The sequence below is a fragment of the Chiloscyllium punctatum genome, chromosome 14, assembly GCF_047496795.1.
Source record: "Chiloscyllium punctatum isolate Juve2018m chromosome 14, sChiPun1.3, whole genome shotgun sequence".
Taxonomy (NCBI): Eukaryota; Metazoa; Chordata; class Chondrichthyes; order Orectolobiformes; family Hemiscylliidae; genus Chiloscyllium; species Chiloscyllium punctatum.
The window spans coordinates 30,859,829-30,882,915 of NC_092752.1; the positions used below are offsets into that span (position 1 = coordinate 30,859,829).

Genomic DNA, 23,087 nt, shown 5'->3' on the forward strand with positions numbered 1-23,087 from the left:
AGGACACATAGACGCAGTATGTTGGGACAAGAATGGGGCACCTTCAAACACCACCCGGACCAATGCAGAACTGCGGGAGTCGCGAGGTCAGCAGAGCTGACAACCAGCTCCCCCCATTCGTGAGGATAAGGGAGAAGGGAGAATTTATGTACCCGCAATAATAGGAGGGAGGAAATGTGAAATGCAATAGGGCAGGAGCAGCTGTATCTATCAAAAACTTACCCTAACCCCACACAAATAAAATGATTCACTTAACTGGGGTAGGAGGGAATAAGACACCAGCTTACCTAAGTGAAACTACTCTCACAGAAGGAAGTTTCTATGTATGCCAAAATAACGAGAGCACCATAATGGGCAACGATCTCATGAGAGGATATAATGTTCTAATAAATTGCGCAAAAGGGAAATTGATTTGGCCCAGACAGGATGGTTGGAAGACTAGATTTGGAAACTTCCAAGTCACCTTGAAACTATTAAAGGGGCTACAGTCACCAGTAGGGACTGGAACCCCGAAAAGGGGGGATTCTGAGCCATCTGCACCTCTGTCCCCGGAGCATGGGCAGAAACAAAGTTAGATACAGGTCTAGTTAACATAGACCCGATAAGGGTTCCTGGACTGGAGCATAAGCCCTGCCAGCAATACCCAATAAAACCCGAAGCAGAAAAAGCAGTTGTGGAGATAGTGCAAGGCCTAGTGAGACAAGGAATCCTGAAAGAAACCGCAGGTACAACTAATTCCCCAACGTGGCTAGTAATAAAACCTGATGGGAGCTACAGGCTGACCATCGATTATACAGGACTAAAGAAGGTCACCCCCAAATTGCACCCCATTGTAGCAGACCCCTCCACCATCTTAAATGGCTTGGCCTCCGAGCAGAAGATTTGAACTGTTTTTGACATAGCCAACGTTTTCTGGTCTATCCCGTTACAGAGTCCCAGAACAAATTCGCTTTTACAGTAAGGAACAGGCAGTACATGTGGACTTGCCTGCCACAAGGGTTCCACAACAGCTCCACTATTTTTCACAGAGTGATAAGCGACATTCTGAAGAGAGTAGATTTACCAGAGGGTAGCACTGCCCTCCAATATGGAGATGATATCCTAAGTGCCTCAGAGTCGGAGTCAGGACACCAGGAAGCTGTATGTCTAGTCCTGCATGAATTGGCAACACAGAGTTAAAAGTCAACCCCACAAAGACACAGATTGGCAAAACTCAAATCTTATACCTGGGACACTTCATGTCCCAGGGACTTAAAGAAATGCCCAATGACCGCAAGAAGGCAATCCAACAGATGCCACGACCTACCCCGGTCAGGGGGGTCAGAAAGGTCATAGGGCTGTTCAACTACAGTCGGAGCTTGAGACCAGAGTTCACAAAATTGGCTGGACTGATCCAGAGATTAAAGGAGGCAAGCCCACCTTGGAACCTGGGGACCAACACAGGAGGCGGCATACAGTCAGCTTAAAACTCGACTCATATCGGCCCCTGGGCTAGGGCTGCCAGATCCTAGCAAGGATTTTCACATCCGCTATAATAATGAGGGAGGATTTTACTCTGCAGTTGTCACCCAAGACCACGGTAGCAGGAGAAGGCCTGTAGGGCACTACTCAACTACAGAAGGGCCAGTAGTCACTGGGTTGCCCAGGTGCATAGCGGCCTTAGACTGTGCTGCTTGAGCCGTTTGGATTAGCAAGCCCATAGTAATGGCAGGGAATGTCATCCGCCACACTAAACACACTCTAATAGAGATGCTAAACACAGGGAAACTGAAGGCCATCTCCAATATGAGAAGGGCAAAGTGGGAGCAATTATTTTACCCTCAAGTCGGTCCGTGGTAATAGTTAGGGATACAGGAGAAAACCCAACTGAGGAAATTCTAGATGCAGGGGAACCACAACAACTGGGGGAAATAGATGGGGATGAGGATGGGGTCGAGTAAAAGATACTCGCTTGACACAGCCGAGGAGACCCTCTTCGTGGATGGGTCACGAAAATACGTAGCAGGGTCACCCCAGGATGGGTCATGATGAATGATAAGTTAGAAACAGTTATGTCCGGAAGGATCGATCTAAGTCAGTCCACACAGGTAGAACTGGTAGCACTCACCAAAGCATTAGAACTAGCAAAAGGAAAAACCGTGAATATATATAGCGACAGTCAATATGCCTTTGGTGTAGTCCATGACTACATGGTGGCATGGGGTAGAAGAGGTTTAACCACTGTGGGGGGAAGCCCCTGTCAGACACCAATTAAGAATTCAGGCACTATTGCGTGCCAATGAACAGCCAAAATATGCTGCAGTAATAAAAATAAAAGCCCATCAAAAGGAGCCAGCAAAGGAGAGTCCAAATTGGCTAAAATTCAAAGGAAACCAGACAGCAGACCGAGCAGTTCAGAAAGCTCTACAGCAAAAAGCTATTAATGAGACTGCAATAGCCACTATTGAATTAGCAAAAGATGCTATCCAAATTCAGCAGCTACAGGAGGACACCCTGCAGGAAGAGAGAGCGCAATGGAAACTGCAGGGGACCTTCAAAGGGGAGAATGGAGTCTGGAGGTGAGCAGACCAGGTGGTAGCACCAACGTTTATACAGAACACATTTCTCGAACTACACCATGGGCTCTCCCATGCAGGTAAAGCTGACATGATAGCAAGCCTTGGGTGACAGTGGTGGTGGAAGGGAATGGGAAGAGACACGTCCAAGTACTGCTGCAGATGCATGGTTGGTGCACAACATAACCCAGGCAGGCCCATAAAAGTTAGGATGTGACACAAGCCCAGTCCTAGAGGACCCTGGGAACACCTTCAGATAGATTTTACAGGGCCATTACCACTCTCCTGTGGGAAAACGTATTGCTTGGTCATCACAGGCCAATTCACCTAGTGGGTATAAGCATTCCTGACCAAAAGCTGCACTGTGACCATTGTAGCCAGAATATTAGTGGAGGAGGTAATCTCTAGGTGTTTTGGGGAGGTGGGGTGTACCCATCCAGATCGACTCCAACCAAGGCACACAGTTTACAGGCAAAGTCATGAAGACTGTCTGTCAATTACCCGGCATTAGACAAAAACTTTGCATTCCTTATCACCCCCAGAGCTCAGGAATGGTAGAGTGAATAGAATGCTTAAAAATACTTTAGCTAAGGCTATGCAAACCTCCGGCAGAACATGGGCTGAAGTGCTGCCAGCCAGACTAATGAAATTAAGAGCCACCATGAATCAGGTAACCTGGCTAACACCATATGAATTAATGACCGGGTGAGCAATGCAATTGCCAGAGACAATAATCACTGATGTGGTCCACAAAAAAACAAATGTCATAGGATTAAACACCCAATTGAAAGGGATGCGGAAATCTGTAATTAATAAACAGGACAAAAAGGACAAGGCAGGGGAACCTGGAGTCTTCCCTGAGGTCCTAGCAGCAGGAAGCCACGTCCTGGTGCGAGCATTGCCTGACAAACCAAAATGGAATGGGCCATACGACATAGTAATAAGTGGGGACACTTGGGCCTGCAGGGATATTAAAGGAAAAGGCACATGGAAGCACTGGACCCAATTAAAACCGTTTAAAACTCCTGTGACCAAACTAATGTCATTGACCATTCCCCAGGTGCAGACAGGAATGGCAGACAACAGAACAAACCAGACAGAAGCATGACAAAAACAAAGACTTTGACTGATAACTTTATTCTGACTGCAAAATGTATATATCTGTATGTATTTCACTGTGTTTAAGTGCCAAAGCTGTCAGGACCATGTCAGGAATTGAGGATAATCTCTTCTATAAAAACCCACTTAAGCTTGCATGGGAACTGAACTGTCTGCTACCCACTGGCACGATCAATGGAATCCCTATTTGTGGCCTGGTGGACACCCAGACCTCCCAAACCTGTTCTCAGCAGAGACAATTGCACCCCTTACTGTACCATGCTCCAGCGGGGGACATGTTCGGAGAAGGATAGTGACCCTCTCCATCAGTCAGGAGTTCTGTGCTGACTGGCAGGTCCCCACCACTTTGGGCTCATCACTGGGATATGGATTCCTCGGATATCTATCTAAGATATCTATCTTGGGGGGGGGGGGCGCTGCAGGGGTCATCAGCGCTAAAAATTGAAATTACCTTGTATGTGGCCTGACTATCTTAGTTAATAGTACCTCAAAAGCTCTGGAAACAATTAATACAGAGCAGGCTGAACTCAGACTCTACACACAGTAGACACGTTATGCAGTGGATTATCAATTAGCACAGCAAAGATAGACACTGCCTGCAGAATGCCAGCACAATGCACTCACAACCTAGTTGATTAGTTTAAGGTGGGTGTGGGAGAGAACACACATGAGTAATGTACACTGCTTGCTGATGTGTCTGAGTCCAGCCAACATCTTTGATAGAAATGCCAACAGCTTGATTCAGGCTCAATACAAAGTGCGAATAGGCAGGGCTGCAGTAAACATCCTTCTCAGGAAGAGCGATTAGTGTCCATTATTACAGCAATAGACCTCCGTGCAGACATTGAAACTGACAATGTCTTCATTGAAACTAACAACAACTGTGATGAACTTAACAAAGGCTGCACTGGAACTGACAATGACGGTTGCGAAACTATGATGCTGCAACGATTGCCATAAACAAATCATGTTACAAAGACAATAATCTCATCAATGACCTTTTGTATCACATGATGTATAAAAGTATCTCGACATGTGCTCCAGATCGAAAGAAAAATCACAGCTGACCATTATGCTCTTGGAGTCTTTCTCTCCTCGGAGCTCCGGTATTTCCTTGTACAATAAACTCTGTCATTGAACCCAGACTCTGACTCTGAGACTGGTGATTTTCCCCATAACACCTCCCTCCATTTATTTTCTGGAACCACTCTCAGAAAGGTTACATGCTGAAAATAAAACTTTAAAGTACACACCTACTAATTATCTATGGCATTACAAGTCAAAGAATGCTATTCTCTTAATGTCTGGAAGACCAATCTGGTGCTCTTGAATGATCAACCATCATCACTCACTTCACTACACAATGTGCTGTCAAATGTCAATTATTTGGTATTGCTTTCAAGTATATTGGACACACAGTCTATGGTCACACTTCAGTGTATGACTGAAAGGAACTCTTTGTTATTGTGTTAATCTAAAAACCTGTTCACTCTCCCAGATGGAACTATGCCTGTTTGAGGCAGCACAAGGCAGTTTTTCCAGTGCCCTGACAAACACAGCTCCCTCAACAAAAAATAGATTAACTATTTATTCGTCTCATTAATTGTGGAACATTGCTTTGTATAATTTGGTTATCATATTTTTCTACGACAGTTCAAGACGTTCTTTACTTTCTATGAAGTACTTTAGTTTACGGCTTGGCAGGTACTCTATATCAATTAAAACATTCTTTTTCTCATATGTATATGGTCTCTTATATATAAAACACAGTTTCATTGTTTGTTTCAGTAAGCATTACACATACCACTCAGAAATGTCAATCCCAATGTTATCTTACACTGATAAATAGACACAGATACATTATATAATTCAGGTTGAATCCTTTCAAATCAACCATCCTATGCCTAAGTTCTTATTATTTGCTTCTGCTATTTACTTCTCTCTTCCAACCTAATTCATTCTAACAATACAAAATTCAATGCTACAAGAAGCTAAATGAAGAAATATAAATATATATATTGGTATATATAAAAAAAGCTAGCCTTTAAATAAACAACAACACTCACAAATTGATAAGATAAATATATCATATTATGAATTTGTGTGATTCTCAAGTTAAGTAGAGACAAAAACTGCCTTAAGTGGTTTGGTTTCCTATCATTTCATGAAAGTTGCTTCCCAATGCCCTGAACCTGTTTTGGCAGTGAATAGACCTAAGAATCCACTGATCAAACTCTTGTTCCAATTATGTGATTTATATGATATTAAATTAATTAAGACAATGTTCCAAATTAGAAGGCAAAATAAAGGTAGTTGTGTGACCTGTTCTGAAATCTGTGAGATTCGATTGTTCGAGATTAGAGGTTCCAGATTGTTTCACTGGGATAAGATGCAAGTTATTTAAATTAGAGACAATGGCAGCAGCCTGTGCTAGATTTGAATTTAGATTTTCCTCATATTCTCCTGTTATCTGAGCCCCATTTTAGATGACCCCATCCTTTCCTATGGCTCCTTATATCCCCCAATGCCAACTTAATGCCAAATATTTATTTATCTCATTTATCTCTCCACTCTGCAGGCATCCTGCCTCTATTCCTGATGAAGAGCTTTTGCCCGAAACGTCGATTTTTCTGCGCCTTGGATGCTGCCTGATCTGCTGTGCTTTTCCAGCACCACTCTACTCTAGACTCTGGTTTCCAGCATCTGCAGTCCTTGTTTTTACCTAATGCCAAATAATAGCAATCCATTCTTTGCCCTTTATCCTATATCCTTCATGCTTAATTGAGTTATCCACAATGGGCAGAACCTATGAGATACTTTATCTCCCTGTCATGTGAATAGAGAGAAACTCATTTTTGCACAAGTTACGTCGAATGCAGTTTTTGATTGGACCAAATGTCAGGAAGATGTCTCATTAAAATATTTATATTGGGATTCTAAATTACATTTAGGGGCCTGAAACAATTTTGGTCTCCAAATAAGCATAAGTTCAAAGTCACTGAGAAAAGTAACAAGGTAAACGAAAAAAAAACAAATAGATGTTTGACCAAGTAGTTTTTCAGCATTAGAAGTAGGGCTGCTGTTACCATGAAATGCTATGCAACTATCCAGTTATGGATAGTCTAGATCAAAAGGCCAACAGGAGCACATGATGATCATTATGTTTGACAATTTGAACAATGGCTCTTGAAATAACAATGATGGTGTTTCATTATTTCATACATTATTAATCTTTCATAGTATTGTATTTGTGAGTGATATATTAGATCTTGGTTAAACTCACCTCCATTTTAATTCACAAGGACACAAGAAACAGAAGTGGGATAGATAATATGGCCCATCAGGTCTTCTCTGTTATTCAATGCAACTATGGCTGATCTTGGGGTGTGATTGAACTTTCCTATCCATCCCCAATATCCCTCAATTTCCTGAGGGACCAGATATCTCACATAAAGCTCACCCTTGCTTCAAGTCCTTCCATGGCCTGGTTTCTCTGCACTTTCGTATACTCCTCCAATCTAACAATCCTCTGAGGTATGTGCTCCTTTAAGACCATTAAACATCTAAAATTTTAACTAGTTGCTATTTGGAGATAGTATCTTTAGCTGGGAAATTCATTACCTATATGTTCCAACTCTATTCCTCTTCTTTCACTCCTTTAAAACTGTGTCATTGACTAAGCTTTTGGTCGCCTATCCAAACAATTCTTTTTATGACTTGGTGCCAGATTTTGTTCAATCATGCTCCTTTGAAGTGTCTTGGAATGTGCCATTACATCAAAGATAATATCAGAACACAAACTGTCATCATAAAGATCAATGTATTGGCTTTCCAGCTGGAGGTTACTTCCAATTCTTTTTCCACTGTAATATTTACATTTTCAATCACATCGCAGGAGCAGGTTTGAGAGTCTTACTCTTGTTTCTTTGTAGTTTTCTGATGAAGCTAAGGAGTAAGAAGGCTTAGCATAATTGGAACCATCCTCAGTTTATACATTTTCCAGTTATTTGATGGAACACATTCATAACACAGAATAAAACACAAAAGCTTAGATGAACTTGAGAAAGGGAACATTAACTGATGGGAGATAAGAGATTTTCCTGCTTACAGCTGTGAAGCTGAAGCATTGGCAAGAAGTAATTACAGTGTGACAACTGTACATAGAGTCTTACTGCAAATATTGATATGAGAATTTGGTTTCAAAGCACATACAGATCTAACGTTTTTAATATATTGCACACCCACACACATGCATGTACAGGCAACAGTCTGAGGAGTGATTGAGAATTAAAATATTGTGACAGGAAATAATTTTTTTTAAATTCTGAAGAGACAGAAAGGCCCAGTCTTAAGTCAAAGCACAAAACATTTGTGTTGGATATAGGACTCTGTGCATACTAGTCTAAAAGATATTGGCAGGGAGGATTCTTGGTTGCAGAATCGGAAAAGATGTCAAAATCCATGTGCCAGACAGAGGGAGCTCTAACACACAATAGGTTTTCTTGTGGATAGCTTTGTAATTGTTTTAAGAACTCTGAAATTATAGATAATTTATATTAGCATGTTAATTATTAAGCAGAGAAAGTGCAGTAGGTCAAATAATTTAGGTTATCAAAGCAATGTCGAAAAAATGTCATATGTACTTTGCTTATTTTGTGATAAATTGGTAGCCTATTAATTTTTTAAAGTTACTTGATTAGATGATTTTTCACAAGAGTGTTGATTCCTGACTGTTCGCGGTTTTTGTAGGTTTGAGAAAATCAGCATGGTTAATTGACCTGATAGATGCTATCAATTCCAACCTGAAAGTGATAAAATTGTCTGTACCACATGTCTGTGATACTTTGGACATAGACTGGACTTTTAAAAGTCCAGTCTATGTATAATGAGGAGATAAATAAAAGATATTGTGAAGTTTTTTAGATGCTATTGCACATTTATCTTTTTGGCTGCTTTGAAATGCAACACTTGGTGTCACAGCAGTGTTGTGAATAAAAATTTACAACATATCAAGGTTAATCTGATACATTAGTTTTTATTCAGGTCTTTTGGGAAAACACCAACAAGATTGCTTTGCCACATCCCATCAAAGTCAAAATTCATGTCGATTTCTAAGAAATCCTAATATATATTTTGTGATGAATACCGTCAAAGAGTTATGATGAGCTATCTGTTTCAAAAAAAAATGTAGGGCACAATCTTCCCAGTTTCTGAACATGGCAAGAAATTTAGGAAAATTGAGTGAGATGTCTATGTTGAGCAAGGACTTTCTTGACATCAAGATCAAAAAGTCTCATTTTCTAACCAAGTGTTGGATGTCAAGATAAGATTCTCGCTAGTGAATGGTGAAAGGCCTAATTGTATGGAGTATCACTCATTATCACCCTCATTACTACATAATCTGGTCCCATTAAAATACAGATTCCCATTCTCCCATCACCTGGATACAATGTAGACACCAAGAATTTATGGCTGCAAAGAAGGTGCATAAAAAACAAGATCAATGTTAGATTTGAAATTTGAGGGGTCCATTCAGAAGTCTAATAACAGTGGGAAAGAAGCTATTCTTGAAGTTTTTGGTACATATGTTTAAACTTTGTATTTTCAGCCTGATGGAAGAGATTGGAAGAGATTACAACTGGGGTGGGTGAGGTCCTTCATGATGTTGGCTGTCTTTCTGAGGCAGTGAGGTCCGTGCAGATTTGATGGGCTGAATGGCCTCTTACTGCACTGTAGGAATTCTACTACTGCCATCTTGGACACCCACCAGCAACACCTTAGGGCACACTCCATGTGCAGCAACTTCACCCAACCAACATTAGCATCTGATATGAAATAGTTTCACCACATCATTGTGGCAAATATCTGATCCAATTACAGTACGCAAGGTGGGATGCTGCTTTCCCCAATCTGCTATATCTAGGACAAATGTGCAAGGCATTTTTAAACTGCTAATGCTTGACAGGGTACATAATGGTCTTTTAAATATCCCAGGATGCCCCAGCAGTGGCTACTATGACCACCTACAGACAAAGAAGAGTCAGGCTAGTATCAGGCAAGTGAGGTACTATATAGGCATGTACCTAGTTAATGAGGTGAAACTGGGACAATCATGAGAGAAAATTCACTCAGCCTGGTGGACAGAAACACTCCATGATATTTAGCCAATTTCCAGTCAGATTTAGCTGTCGCGCTGTTTACAACAAAGTTAACTTTTCATCACAATTAACAACAAACAGAAGGCCATTACATCGTCGTGTTCAGCACAAACATATACATTTAATAAAACAGACACAACCATAGACATAAAAACTCAGCCAATAGATTAAACAAATAAAGTACAGCGAAAACAAATTTCTTAAATGATTAGATTGCTCAAAGTCATATAAAATTGCCTTGATTCATCTGACACAGAAACCAAAATATTCTTGCTCTCAAAATTAGAATTTGGAACTTCTACAGCTTATTTTTAGAACAATCTGGGGAAATTGGAATTAAGTTGAAATAAAGATATGGGATTGAATTTTGCTAAATTTTGGCTGCGTGACAAATTCAGGGAGTTTCTTGGAAGGTTTCTGTCTCTGAGCTCTCATGCAGTTTTACGTGGTTTACATCATTAAGTCTGCATGCTGTATCCTTGGTGGTGCTCTCATACAATTTTACGCAGAGCAATGGTTGAAATACTCAATGGTGTCAGGACTGGGACCTTCTAGCAATCAGCCAGCTGCTCACCAGTTTAAAGACTGCAAGCCAGGTGCAACCATTCACAATGCAGGTATTCAAGGATACCCAAACAATGAGGCTGATACAGGCAGAATAGCACCCCAGGTTCTCTGACAAGGACCTGGAGATCCTGATGGATGGAGTGGTGGAGATAAAGGCTGTCCTCTTTCCTCAGAAATGTTAGAGACACTATGTCACCCAGGTAAGTGTTGATTCCAGGGCTAGAAGCCTGCACCACGTGGGAATTTATCATCCAGCTGTGATCTTCCTTATTAAGGCAGGGCACACACTCCAATTTAGAAACACATCTAGCTTTTTGTGTGTGAGAGAGTGAGAGAGAGCGCAAGCATCAAAAGCGCATAGTACACAGGGTGACTTGTGGATGCAGTTGAAGCCACACAGGTGTAGAAGATCCTTAACCACCCTGAGTGCTGGCTCCCTAGTCTGCTACCAGGCTACCTCCAGGCAGCTGACCTAATCCTCAGGGGGTTGGAAGGCTGACTGGAAAACTCTAGCCAGCTTCTAATAATATTTGTTTCGTAGGTCTCTAAAGAACCATATTTGACTACTTTCTGCTTGATAGTGAGTAGTTCTGCCATGCAAATCCCATCTCTGGGAACAAGTTGATGCTGGAAAACTGATGCACTGGTCAGTGACAGGAAACTTTGTACTTACCCTCCTCTGTGCTCACCCCCAAGAAGGGATCAAATTCCAGAACCTGAACTGATCATTAATAAAATATGCACTTTGCAAATTAATGATGCAATTGCAAATTGTTGACTGTATTCATCACCAATATTCTTGTCCTTTCACTTTTCAGTCCAATTTGTTAATCCATTTTTTGAAACATTGGACTCAAAGAAGAGAAAACATAAATGACTAAATTGCTAAGGTTCCTTAGTGATATTGTACTACCATAAATCTACATATACTTGTAATTAAATGTTGAGAAACAATGGAAATATGGCATTCAGCAGTTGTAATATACCTAGGAATTATGAAAAACATTCTATTCCTTAGACACACCACATATACGCATGAACATATGAAAGCAAACTCACATCGACATGGTTACATTTATTACATTTTCTCCCTTCCCCTCTGAAGGTAGTGCCTGATTCTGAACTACAGTTCAATGGCAGCAGCATCTTTAAGAGTCTGGCCTTATCATGCAGCAAAATAACGATTGTCCAGCAACCTCGCCTTCTTGGGTTGGGAGGGGTGGGGCAGTTGAGGCTGATCCTGTCCTCACCTGGCATGCACATCCTCATTTTGCACTACGACTCTCAGGAGTATCAATCAGGACTAAGTGCACTGCAATTTTGTTTTATGCCTCTCCTCAACCCTGTGGTGCCAAAACTCATAAAACATAGAAAACTGAGAAAACTAATCCAACACTGACCACAGAATATGGATCCTTCTTGGATGACATGGCTCAGCATCATACAGAGCACTTAGCAACTGAGACATTAGAGAAGTCCAATAGTAACACATTGATGAAGGACAAAAACAAAATTAACTTTTACTGATCTCGGAAAATGCCTTTGTTTCCCCCGAAATATATATTTGTTGTATTCAAATGGACTTGATGCTCCAAACTACCCACTTCCAACAAATTGCCATTTATTAGAATGCTGCATTCTTAAATATTACGCTAAAAGAACTCAGAGGTAAGTTGCAAGGAATTTCTCTTATCTCACCCAAGAACATTTACAAAAGTAATGAAAGCTGACATGGTATATTAAAATACAAATTAATTACTGCAATATTTTTGAAAAATCTTTAAAGCTTTGAGATAATTAAAAGTATGGATATTACACAGATCAGAAAAATTATTAAAATTTAACAAAAACCTTACCAGTTTTGGTCGAACTACTCTGTACATGCATTCTTTGTAAATGCAAATTAACTGGAATAAATTCAAGCTTCTTTTCTCCTCTGCTGCAGCTCGGTTTAAATGATGACCCTGCAAATTAAACACACACATTATAATTTGGTCAGCCAGCTGAGGTGTATAGCATTTACAGATAATCTGGTCTATATTGATATTAAACAGCTGTTCAAGATGAAGGGGTTCTCTAACACCATAGATAATCAGTGCTGAGCAGATTCCACAGCCTCAGAGTGACAACAAGCTTGTTTTTCCATTTATGATTAGTACTTTCTGACTTTCTGCCTTTTTCCATAAACGCTTGCTTGATTGTACTAAGTGTTCAAAAGAAAGGAACTGCAATGAGTATGGTGACTGCAACTGTCCCTGCCCATTTTTCTGAAGTATATTTCAGGCTGATGGGGGACTGGATGAACAAGTATCTACTGATGAAATTGAAGAAAAAATGAAGACTAACCCACATAGTAGGAAGGTATAGGCACAAACTATTAGATGAGCAGGATAATTAGTACCAGTAATACTAGAGATACAGCAATATGAAACCACAAGAAAAACAAAATTTACAAAGTTGATCGCTTTCAATGCTGTACTTTCAACTGACCATTTTATAACACCAGCATGTTTTTATGATGTAATTTCAGAACATAAGTAATGCCAGCATTATCTATTTGTCAGCTGTGTTCATGGGATATCATGCAATGGTCAAAACTCTGCCAGTGAAAACTGGTAGCTTTCATTTAGTGGAGAACAGAATAAACAGCAAACTGGAACAACAAATGCAACATTGTGCCTCAATCCCCCACTTTCTACTCTAATGTAGAAAAGGCTTAACAATCCTCAGGTCTCCTTACATTGCAGCAACATTGCACATTGTATTATTATATTGACAAACTTCATTAGGAATCTAAACAAGCTTTTAACGGTGATAACTTTAGGCATTTGAGAGATAATCTCATAAATGCCAGTACTGCATATTGGAATAAATGATTTAACTTGAAGTCTCTATATTATCCATGAAGAAATAAAAATGTTCTTAGCTTTAGGTTATAATATTGTCTGAATTCTAATTTATCTGCCTATATAATTCAATGTTTCAAATGTCCTATAGTCAAATATATCCGTGCTTATTATTATACTTTTGATCTTTATTGTGTTAGATAAACCAGTCCATTGGAAAATGTTAAAAGTGAAGAAATAATTCACTAAAAGTAAATCATCATGGATACAAAATATCAAAGATAAAATAAATCAATAAAGATTTGTATGTGTTCTGATAACATGCTCTCAGAACCCAAAGGTAATGCAAATGATAAATAAGAAATTTGTTCACAAGTTTTAGAAAAAGGGATAAGTCGGGAAAAAACTGATGGGAGTTCTTAGTTAAAAAATGAAATTTAGTGCTCTGGGATGGCAAATAAACATGCTGTCAGACATTAGCACTCAGATTGACTTTATCCACTGGCTTTGTCTCAGTTACGATCATGCAGAGATACCTGTGCATTGAAGTGGATTTGATTCACAATCACTGAAATTGTATTTTAATCATAGCGAAGTCTAAAATATTCATTAAATTGCTAATCCTCATCTATAGACAAAATAATTTCAAAAATAGTACTCAAAATTTAATAGCAGCACAAATGCATTTAATGCACAAAAGGGCAAATTAATTTACAGAAGTTACAACATTTGTATCTGTGATTGCGAAACCGATATTTAAGAGACGCTCTGGCCATGATCGAATATGCAATAATGGAACCAAGCAAAGGTGGCACACCACCTTGAACAAATGAGATTCTAGAGTAACGTTTAAAATATAGATCAACATGAGACAATGCATTGTGGTCAGTGTTATGTTATTTGTGACTTCTATTAGGCCCCTTTTAGTGCGAAAGAAGGGGTATGGATTTGACTAAAGGAAATTAAACAGGAAGGTATGGGAGAAACAGGCATGGCAGCACAGTCAAACATTTAGAGCTGAAAATGTGTTGCTGGAAAAGCGCAGCAGGTCAGGCAGCATCCAAGGAACAGGAGAATCGACGTTTCGGGCATAAGCCCTTCTTCATGCCCGAAATGTCGATTCTCCTGCTCCTTGGATGCTGCCTGACCTGCTGCGGTTTTCCAGCAACACATTTTCAGCTCTGATCTCCAGCATCTGCAGTCCTCACTTTCTCCTCCAGTCAAACATTTAGACAAGGTAAAGATGAAGGGACATGTAACAATTATTTAATAAGGTTGACGGACAGTGCTTTATCAGAGAAGACAGTTGGACCAGCAGATTTGGTTTAGAAAGGACTTCTGTCATTATGAACCCTTCATGATGGATATATCTTAAAACCAGTAATGAAGAATTTATTTTTCAAACCTACAAGGCAAAAATATCTAAGTATATTCAAAAACTGCATTTACAATTTGACTAGAATTCTGAGCAGTATGCACATGTAAGCTCAAACTGGGAGAGCAATGGCTCCCCTTAAATTGGCGGTTTTGGGGAGAGAAAGGATACCTTCTGTTGAACAAATTTTATGGGAATGGATGTCCAAAACAACCAACAAGGATTCAACAAAGTTAAAATGCACTTTAAACTTCAGCATTGACCTAAATGTCTTCAGCCTTCTTTAGATCTCAGGTGAATACTTAAGAAATGTTGCAGTCACAATTATTTTTGGAGGTGAATATTGCCATTTCCCCCTTGCTCCAAATTGTGACAATGATGCAGTAAATTCTGAATTTATCTTACTGGAATTGGAGAGCCAGACAAATTAAACATCTTCATTCCTTGCTCTGGTGCTTCATACCTGAGAATTTATTGAGTTCTGTAAGCATTTCTTTGTAGCTGCTAATCATATGCTGGTAATGGATGGTTACGTTTTGTCGCAGAGTGTCCCAGTGAGCAGAAAGCTCCCCCAACTCCTCCAGATCTTGCAACCTGATATGTACATTGAAAAAATAAGTTCAAACATCAATTTCAATTACTCTATTAACAGATAGCAATAAATTTCCATTAAAAGAACCTGTTATGCAGATCCAAAACTTTACATTGTGAAATGAAATATAAAACCCAGTATGCAACAATTGGTCTGGAAATGTTTCTGTAGCACAGCTGCTGAAATTGGAACTTATTAGCTCCTAACATGTCAGTCCATATAAGCACAGATCTGATTCTCACAAGTCAAGAACACAAACAATAAGTACATTTGGCCAAATTGGTAAACTATTTACTTAAAACTAATTCCATTTCCTTTCCTCTACCTATGAAGAAGCCAGCTAATGTTATCAATACAGTTACAAAATGACTTACTCATTTCAGTATTTCGTCCTTGAGATTTTTTTGAAAATACTCTATTCATAAAATGTATAAAAGTATATTAGAAAATGCAATAACATTCAACTATTTGACATACAGCTTATTCTGATTGAATTGTTTCAATACAATTGCAATATTCTTGATATTTATAATGTACATTCCATATCAAGCATACAACCAGAGGGCATAACATTTCAGATGAAATATTACAGAAAATGCAACAGAATTGAACTTTTCTTCACACAGTATGTTGCACACCAAGGCACCTCAAGACAATATCTTGAAACTCTGAGACACAAGTTTTGTGACTGTAGAAAGAAAATCCAAATTTCTCCTTCCCCCAAACTCAAGCACTGAAATTTTCAAATCATGGTTACTAAACTTTGATTGAGAGAAGTAATCTTGCCTAATTCATCACCTCCAAGATCCAAGGAGGGACATACCAAAAACTGTGTTTGGGACAAATTGACTTGGATTAGACTTTGCAACTTGTTTCACTTCCATGGCTTAATTGCACAGTGAGAAGTCTAGCACTTAATGAAAAATGACTGACAGCTTCTGCAGTAAATTTTCTTTATTTGTTTCATAAATGCAAATGAAAATTGTTTAACAGGGCAGCATAGTTGCACTCATGAATTAAAATACATCCATTCCATATCGTTCTTGTGCCAAAATCTTTATAATTCAATGAGTTATCATAAAACCCAATTTAAATCATTTGTTCCAGCTCATGTTCCTTGTCAAAACATTTTTATTATTTTAGAAATGAAAACTGTCAATGCTTTCCCTTGTATTCAACATGTGCCATTCAAGTTCATAAAAGTTTTATACAATTCAACATTTCGGAAATTAACTCATGCCCTGTTTCAACTATGTGTGTACAGTGGGTTAGGGAGTGTATTTTCCTTTTGCTTAATTTTTTGTTTAATTCATTAATTCCTCTTTTCTCACAGAATGTAGAATTCTCCGCCTGTGATGCAAGTTAAATGTTTGAATTTTCATTTTATACTAGCTATTCCCCAACAATCGTATTGTAATTTCTACTTAATTTATTTGGCATTTGAATGAGTTTTCTTCCTGGTTGTCTTTGGTTCCTCCATTCCAGATCTAGCTCTGACCCATGATCATAAGACCTAGGAGCAGAATTAAGCCATTTGGCATATTGAGACTGCTCCACCATTTGATCGTGGCTGATATGTCTCTTGACACCATTCTCTTGCCTTCTCCCCATAACTCTTGATCTAATCAAGAAGTTATCTATGTCTGTCTTAATACAGTCAATGACTTGGCATCCACAGCGTTAACCACCTTTGGCTGAAGAAATTCTTCCTTGTCTCAGTTCTAAAGGGTCATCCCTTCACTCTGAGACTGTGACCTCATGAAGATTTAAGTAAACCATAAAACATGATTCTGGCACTGACGAGGAGCCAGAAGAAGGCAGGCCTGTTATAACTCTAATCCTGTTTATGAACTGATATTATTTTTGATGGTGCTAATTACAACATTAATTGCTTTGTCAGAATTGCATACGCACTATTCTATGAAGGACAATAATCAGTTTAGAACAATCGAGAACTTAGATAGGAGTCTAAAAATCCAAGTAAAACACAAGGTTTTATGATATCATAGTATCCCTACAGTGTGAGAACAGGCTATTCAGCCCATTGAATCCACACTGATCCTCTGAAGTGCAACCCATACAGACCCATCCCATCCCTGTAACCCTGCATTTCCCATGACTAATCCACCCAGCCTGCACATCTCTGGATGCTATGGGCAATTTAGCATGGGCATCCATCTAATCTGCACATTAGATTAGATTACTTACAGTGTGGAAACAGGCCCTTTGGCCCAACAAGTCCACATCGACCCGCCGAAGCGCACCCACCCAGACCCATTCTCTTACATTTACTCATGCACCTAACACTACGGGCAATTTAGCATGGCCAATTCACCTAACCTGCATATTTTTCAACTGTGGGAGGAAACCGGAGCACCCGGAGGAAACCCATGCAGACATGGGGAGAATGTGCAAACTCCACACAGTCAGTCGCGTGAGGGTGTAATCAAACCCAGCCACTGCCGTGAGACAGCAAGATACTGAAAGATGGTAATAAATTTTCTTAAGAACATATAAAGCACAAATGGCATAAATGAGCTGGGTTTAATGATTACAGCTGTGTCAACCTGTCCACTAGAAGAGCCTTGGCTATTTCTGAATTCCCAGTGCAACTTAAATTCACTCAGGGCTTTCAGCAAAGAATGTTATCTCCAAGAGCTATCAGCCAATCAAAGGTCAGTGAGTCATAGAATGATAGAATCCCGAAAGTGAAGAAAGAGGCCATTCAGCCCATCAAGTCTGCACCAATTGTCTGAAGGGCATCACACCCAGATCCAACCCCCAAACTATCCCCATAAATCCAATTTACCATGGCTAACCTACTTAGTCTGCACAGCCCTGTGCACTATGGGGAAAGTTAGCATGGCCAATCCACCTATCTGCACATCTTTGGGCTGTGGAAGGAAAAACCACACACACTGGGAGAATGTGCAAACTCCACACAGTCGCCAAAGGGCAGAATTGAACATGGGTCATGGGCCTATGGGAGGCTGCAATGTTAACTGTGCTACTATGTCCTCTGTCATCAGTGCCAGTAGCCCTCAGATGCTATGAACGTTGCCAATTAAATGAAGATGTCTAACGCAGGGACTGATGAGGGGGTTGGAGGGGGGTGTGGGGGGAAGGGGGTTCAGTGTGGAAAGTATTGGGAGATGAGTCTTTACACTGGGATGGCCGTTGCCATTAACTGGTCCAATCATTTTATACAGCAAGTGAAGTTGTCTACCTCCTAGGCTGTCACATTCCTGATTTTGCTGTGTAGATAGTGAACAGGGTTTCTGGAGTTACTCAACTCAGAATTCCCAGGCTCTGAACCCACAACATAGGCCATTGTATTTATATGGCTGGTCTGATTCAGTTCCTGGACAGTGGTTACCTCCAGGATGTTGAGGGACTCACTGATGGGTAATGTCACTGAATATTAACTGGAGATAGTTAGATTCTCTCTTGCTGATGATGTGTGACACATAAAGTGTCACAAGTGTTATTTGCCACTTATCAGCCCACACCTGAATGCCATCCAAGTCTTGCTGTATATGGACACCGATTGTTTCAATATCTGACATATCTGGTTCTCAGTTAAGTGTGCTCATCAGTGAAAATCTCCATGTTGACCTCATGATGGACAGAAGCTCATTGAAGAAGATGAAGACAGATAGATATGGGACAAAATCCTGAGAAACTGCTGCAGAAGTATCTTGGGACTGGAATGATAGGCTTCCAACAACCACAATCATCTTGGTTTGTGCCATGTATGACTGCCAACCAATACAGAGTTTCCCTACAAGGCATCAAGCTTGCTGAGAGCAGATTACTAAAATATTGTGATAATTTGGCAGGAAATATTTCAGAGGAAACATGTGAGCAAGGTTTAATATAAGAACCTCTCTAGTGCTAATTATGTAGACTCCCCACAAATGCTCCAGAATATGTTTACTCCACTCAACTCTCAAATAGGATCTGTTAATATCACGAGGATGTATGCTCCATTGCTGTGCTGCATTACAAGGGAAAATAACCAATTCTATGAGGAGTTTGACATTGCTATTAACAGAATCCTTAAGTCAGAACATTTTTATCTTCTGGGGTATTTCAATGCAAGAGTAGGATATCATGGCTGGGAAGGATAATTGAGAATGGCCAGAGATTACTAGAGATTTGCAGCTACCATGGGTTTTGTTTCACAATGAACCATGCCCCAAGGGGTTCGGGAAACATTCAAGATCAGGGATCAGACGGATCTGATCATTACAAGACATAACTACTTGTTCTCAACACATGCAGCTGCCACAGCTTAGATTGTGCAATAGACTGTTGTGCAGCAGTTAGGATGTAACTCCTGAAGTTTTTACTTCAAAGCTGAAATGCTGTTCTCGTATTAATGCCAGCTCTACTGCCCATACAGATACAAACCAACAGTGTCTTCAACATTCCCACACAGAGTCCAGAAACAAGATGGGACATATTTAAACATACCACTGACAATACAGCTGTCACAACATTTGGGAGGCAAGAGCAGACAAATGCTGTCTCCAGTCTAACATCTGATGGAATCAATCATTGAAGGCAAGAGGTCCAGTCTTATTGTATTGCAAGAGATCTAGGGGAGCACTCTGAATGCACAAAGAACTACTCAAATGCTAGGGAATGACCAATAACTGTTGCTGACAATTTTGCCAGAAGTTTGCAATGTTCCTGAACACAGGCCAAAGCTTTGCATAAAGAGATCAAAATAGCAATAAGGCTATTAAAAAAAAGGCTCCATTTAAAATAAAAGCAGGGAAGTCATCACAGACTGTAAAAACCAGTTGGACCAATGCATGGAGCCTTGACTTGTAGTCTGGCGAAAACCACAATCATAGCAAAGTTCTCAACACCTTAGGAAGTCTGCCTGTCAAGACACAGCCTGCAATATTATTGAACCTACAATGAAGCTGTTTAGCAAAGCTCACTGACGATGGCAAACCACCAGAAGCAGATGTTATACCATGTGAGCTCATCAAGCACAGGAAACCGACATTCTTTCAGCTTCTGCATGAATATCTGTCTCTGTTGTAGGGAAGGGCAGAGTCTCAAGAAATACATGGTGCAAAGATTGTGTTCACAGTGACTGCAACACTTATCAAGGCAGTGCCCTGTTTAGCACTGAAGGAAATATATTTGTACATGTTGCTCTCATCACACTGTAAATCCTGGATGAACACGAACAGCCCAAATCCCAGTGTGGTTTCAGAACTAGAAGACCAATAATTGACTTGATCTTCACAATCTAAAAGATGTAAGAGTAATGCTGGAGACAAAGGTGATCACAGTGTATTATATATAAAATAAGGATTGTAAGTGCGAGAGAAACTCAGCAAGCTTGGCAGCATTGGTGGAAAGACTAACAGAATAAATGTTTTGAGTGCGATATGACTTTTTCTGAAGTGGAGTTCAATTCAGAAAGAACAGTTCTGAAACAATGTTGTGCTCTAACACCATTGGAGTCATGGAATCATCGAGATGTACAGCACAGAAACAGACCCTCTGGTACAACTCATCCATGCCAACCAGATATCCTAACCCAATCGAGTTCCATTTGCCTGCACTTGGTCCATATCCCTCTAAACCCCTCCAATTCATTTACCCATCCAGATGCCTTTTAAATGTTGTAGTTGTACCAGCCTCCATCACTTTCTCTGGCAGCTTTTTCCACACATGAATCATCCTCTGCATGAAAATGTTACCCCTTAGGACCCATTTGAATTTTTCCCCTCTCATCCTAAACCTATGCCCTGTAGTTCTGGACTCTCCTGTTCCAGGGAAAAGACCTTGTCTAATACACTTTAACATAGTCTTTCCTTCACTGCTTCATATAGCTTTATGACCTCTCCACAGGATGTCCATCTACATACCATAAAAATGGGAAGGATTATCAGCCTTGTTCACCTGAGAACCAAGTCAATGCTCCACCAAAAGAGTAAGACTATGTCAGGATAAATGAGAAAAGGATAGGTTTAAGCTTTGCAGCTACTATGAGCTTTGTCCAGGTAACATCCACTTTCAAAACAGACCATGCCATCCTGGAGAGATCCCAGATCAGCAACTGGCACCAGCTGGATCTGATCGTTACCAGAATTAACACTCTGAATATTCTCAACATGAGCAGCTACCACTGTGCTGACTGTGATACATATCATTCCTTGTTAACTAATCAATAAGTCAGCTTTCCCAACTTTGCAGAGTTTGCCACATAGGCTGCTGGCATATACAATAAGTGTGGATTGAGAATGCACTGTGTCATCTAGCAACATGTCCAACCCCTGAAGTGATAACTATTGATAAGCATGGTAAACTGTCTGGTTTTATGTCTGTACAACAAGACAAGAGAGAACTATGAACTTTTATGGTTTGGTTGAAGAGTGTAAGCGCAAAAAGGCAGGGCAAGGCTAGGCAAGGCGTTGAGATGCTGATGTTGGACGGGGGTGGACAAAGTTAAGAGTCACAAAACACCAGGTTATAGTCCAACAGATGATGAAGGAGCAGTGCTCCAAAAGCTTGTACTTCCAAATGAACCTGTTGGACTATTAGCTGATGTTGTGTGATTTGTAACTTAGGCAAGGCAAGGATATTGTGAGCATCCATCTGTGCAAAATGAGTAAGCATTCAGAGAGCGAATGAGCATTCGTGAGATGTAGCTTGGCCCAAACTGTAAGCTGGGTGCCTGTCCCAATGTGCAAAGTATGCTTGCAGCAGCATCCCAATGAAAAATGCCAGGGCGCTCCAGAGTGCAGCACTGAAGCACAGAAGTGTACAATAAGTGGATCGCAGGTGTAACATGATGATGTGTAAGACTGGTACATACTGGATGCCAATGTCTGTGGATGTGGGATGCATGTTTCCGTTTCCCTTGGAGTGTGTCCTGAAATGTTGGAACTAGGTTTCCAAAATGGAGATCTGGAGGAGCAAGTGGTAAGCTGGAGTTATCAAGTTCAGACATTCATGCTGGAATTCTACCTGGTAGGTGGGAAAATGGGAACCTGCATATTAATGAGTTGAGATTAGCTAATAATGAGGGTGATCACGAGCAATAATCTATATTACTAGAGCTCTCACTGCTCACTATACAGAGTTGGATCTTAATATCCAGAACTTGATTGGAAAATGTGACTTTTTAGTCTCAATGTTAAAAAGAATCATGCTCCATATCTCACCTGATATTCCCAAATTTTTCACAAGAGCCTATGTTGTTCAGGGAGTGGGATGAGTCCACCCAGAGTGTGCTACATCTATCAGCATACACTTATTGATCAGGCAATAATGTTTGCATTATCTTGGCAGTACTCACCGGATGCATGACCACTATATACTCAAAGACCTTGAACATCATGAATCGGCCACCAGATCATAACCTTGTGGACATTCAGACCGCTGTACAATAACAACTCCAAGCAAAATATGAAGATCATGAATACAGACACTAACTTGAGAAAGAGTAACCATCAATCATGATCTCCAGAAGCTGATGTTTGGGAAGGCATTGGAAGAGGTAAGCAGAAACAAGAAACTCAGCTGGTTTAGAAGAAGGCCCAAAGAAAATGGAAGATGATTAATTATGCTTTCTCAACACACGTTATTTCTCTCCAGCGAATGAATGGGATTGTTGAGCCATAGCAGATAATGATTAACACATACAGTTGACCACCACAATGCAAGCCATCATCTTATAAGGTCAAAGGTTGCCACCAAGAAAATAAAAAATCTAAGACAAACTAAATGGGAATAGAGGATGTCAAAAATTATAGCAACTAGAAATTAAGATCTGAACCTTGTAGCTGGATGTTGCTTTTCCTCAGAGAAAATGACAAATAGATTGTGCTGCAATCGAAGTACTAA

At 40.1% G+C, this 23,087-nt stretch overlaps 1 protein-coding gene across 6 annotated transcripts in view; it reads right to left on the minus strand.

Moving 5' to 3' along the window:
- inpp4b (inositol polyphosphate-4-phosphatase type II B) overlaps positions 1–23,087 on the minus strand; it is a 940,291-nt gene that overhangs the window by 162,453 nt on the left and 754,751 nt on the right. For all 6 annotated transcript variants that reach the window (XM_072584130.1, XM_072584129.1, XM_072584133.1 and 3 more), the window contains 2 exons: positions 15,084–15,214; positions 12,256–12,363 (listed from right to left, as the gene is read on the minus strand). In XM_072584130.1, the coding sequence (XP_072440231.1) occupies positions 12,256–12,363; positions 15,084–15,214 (239 nt within the window). The remainder of the gene's footprint in view (positions 1–12,255; positions 12,364–15,083; positions 15,215–23,087) is intronic.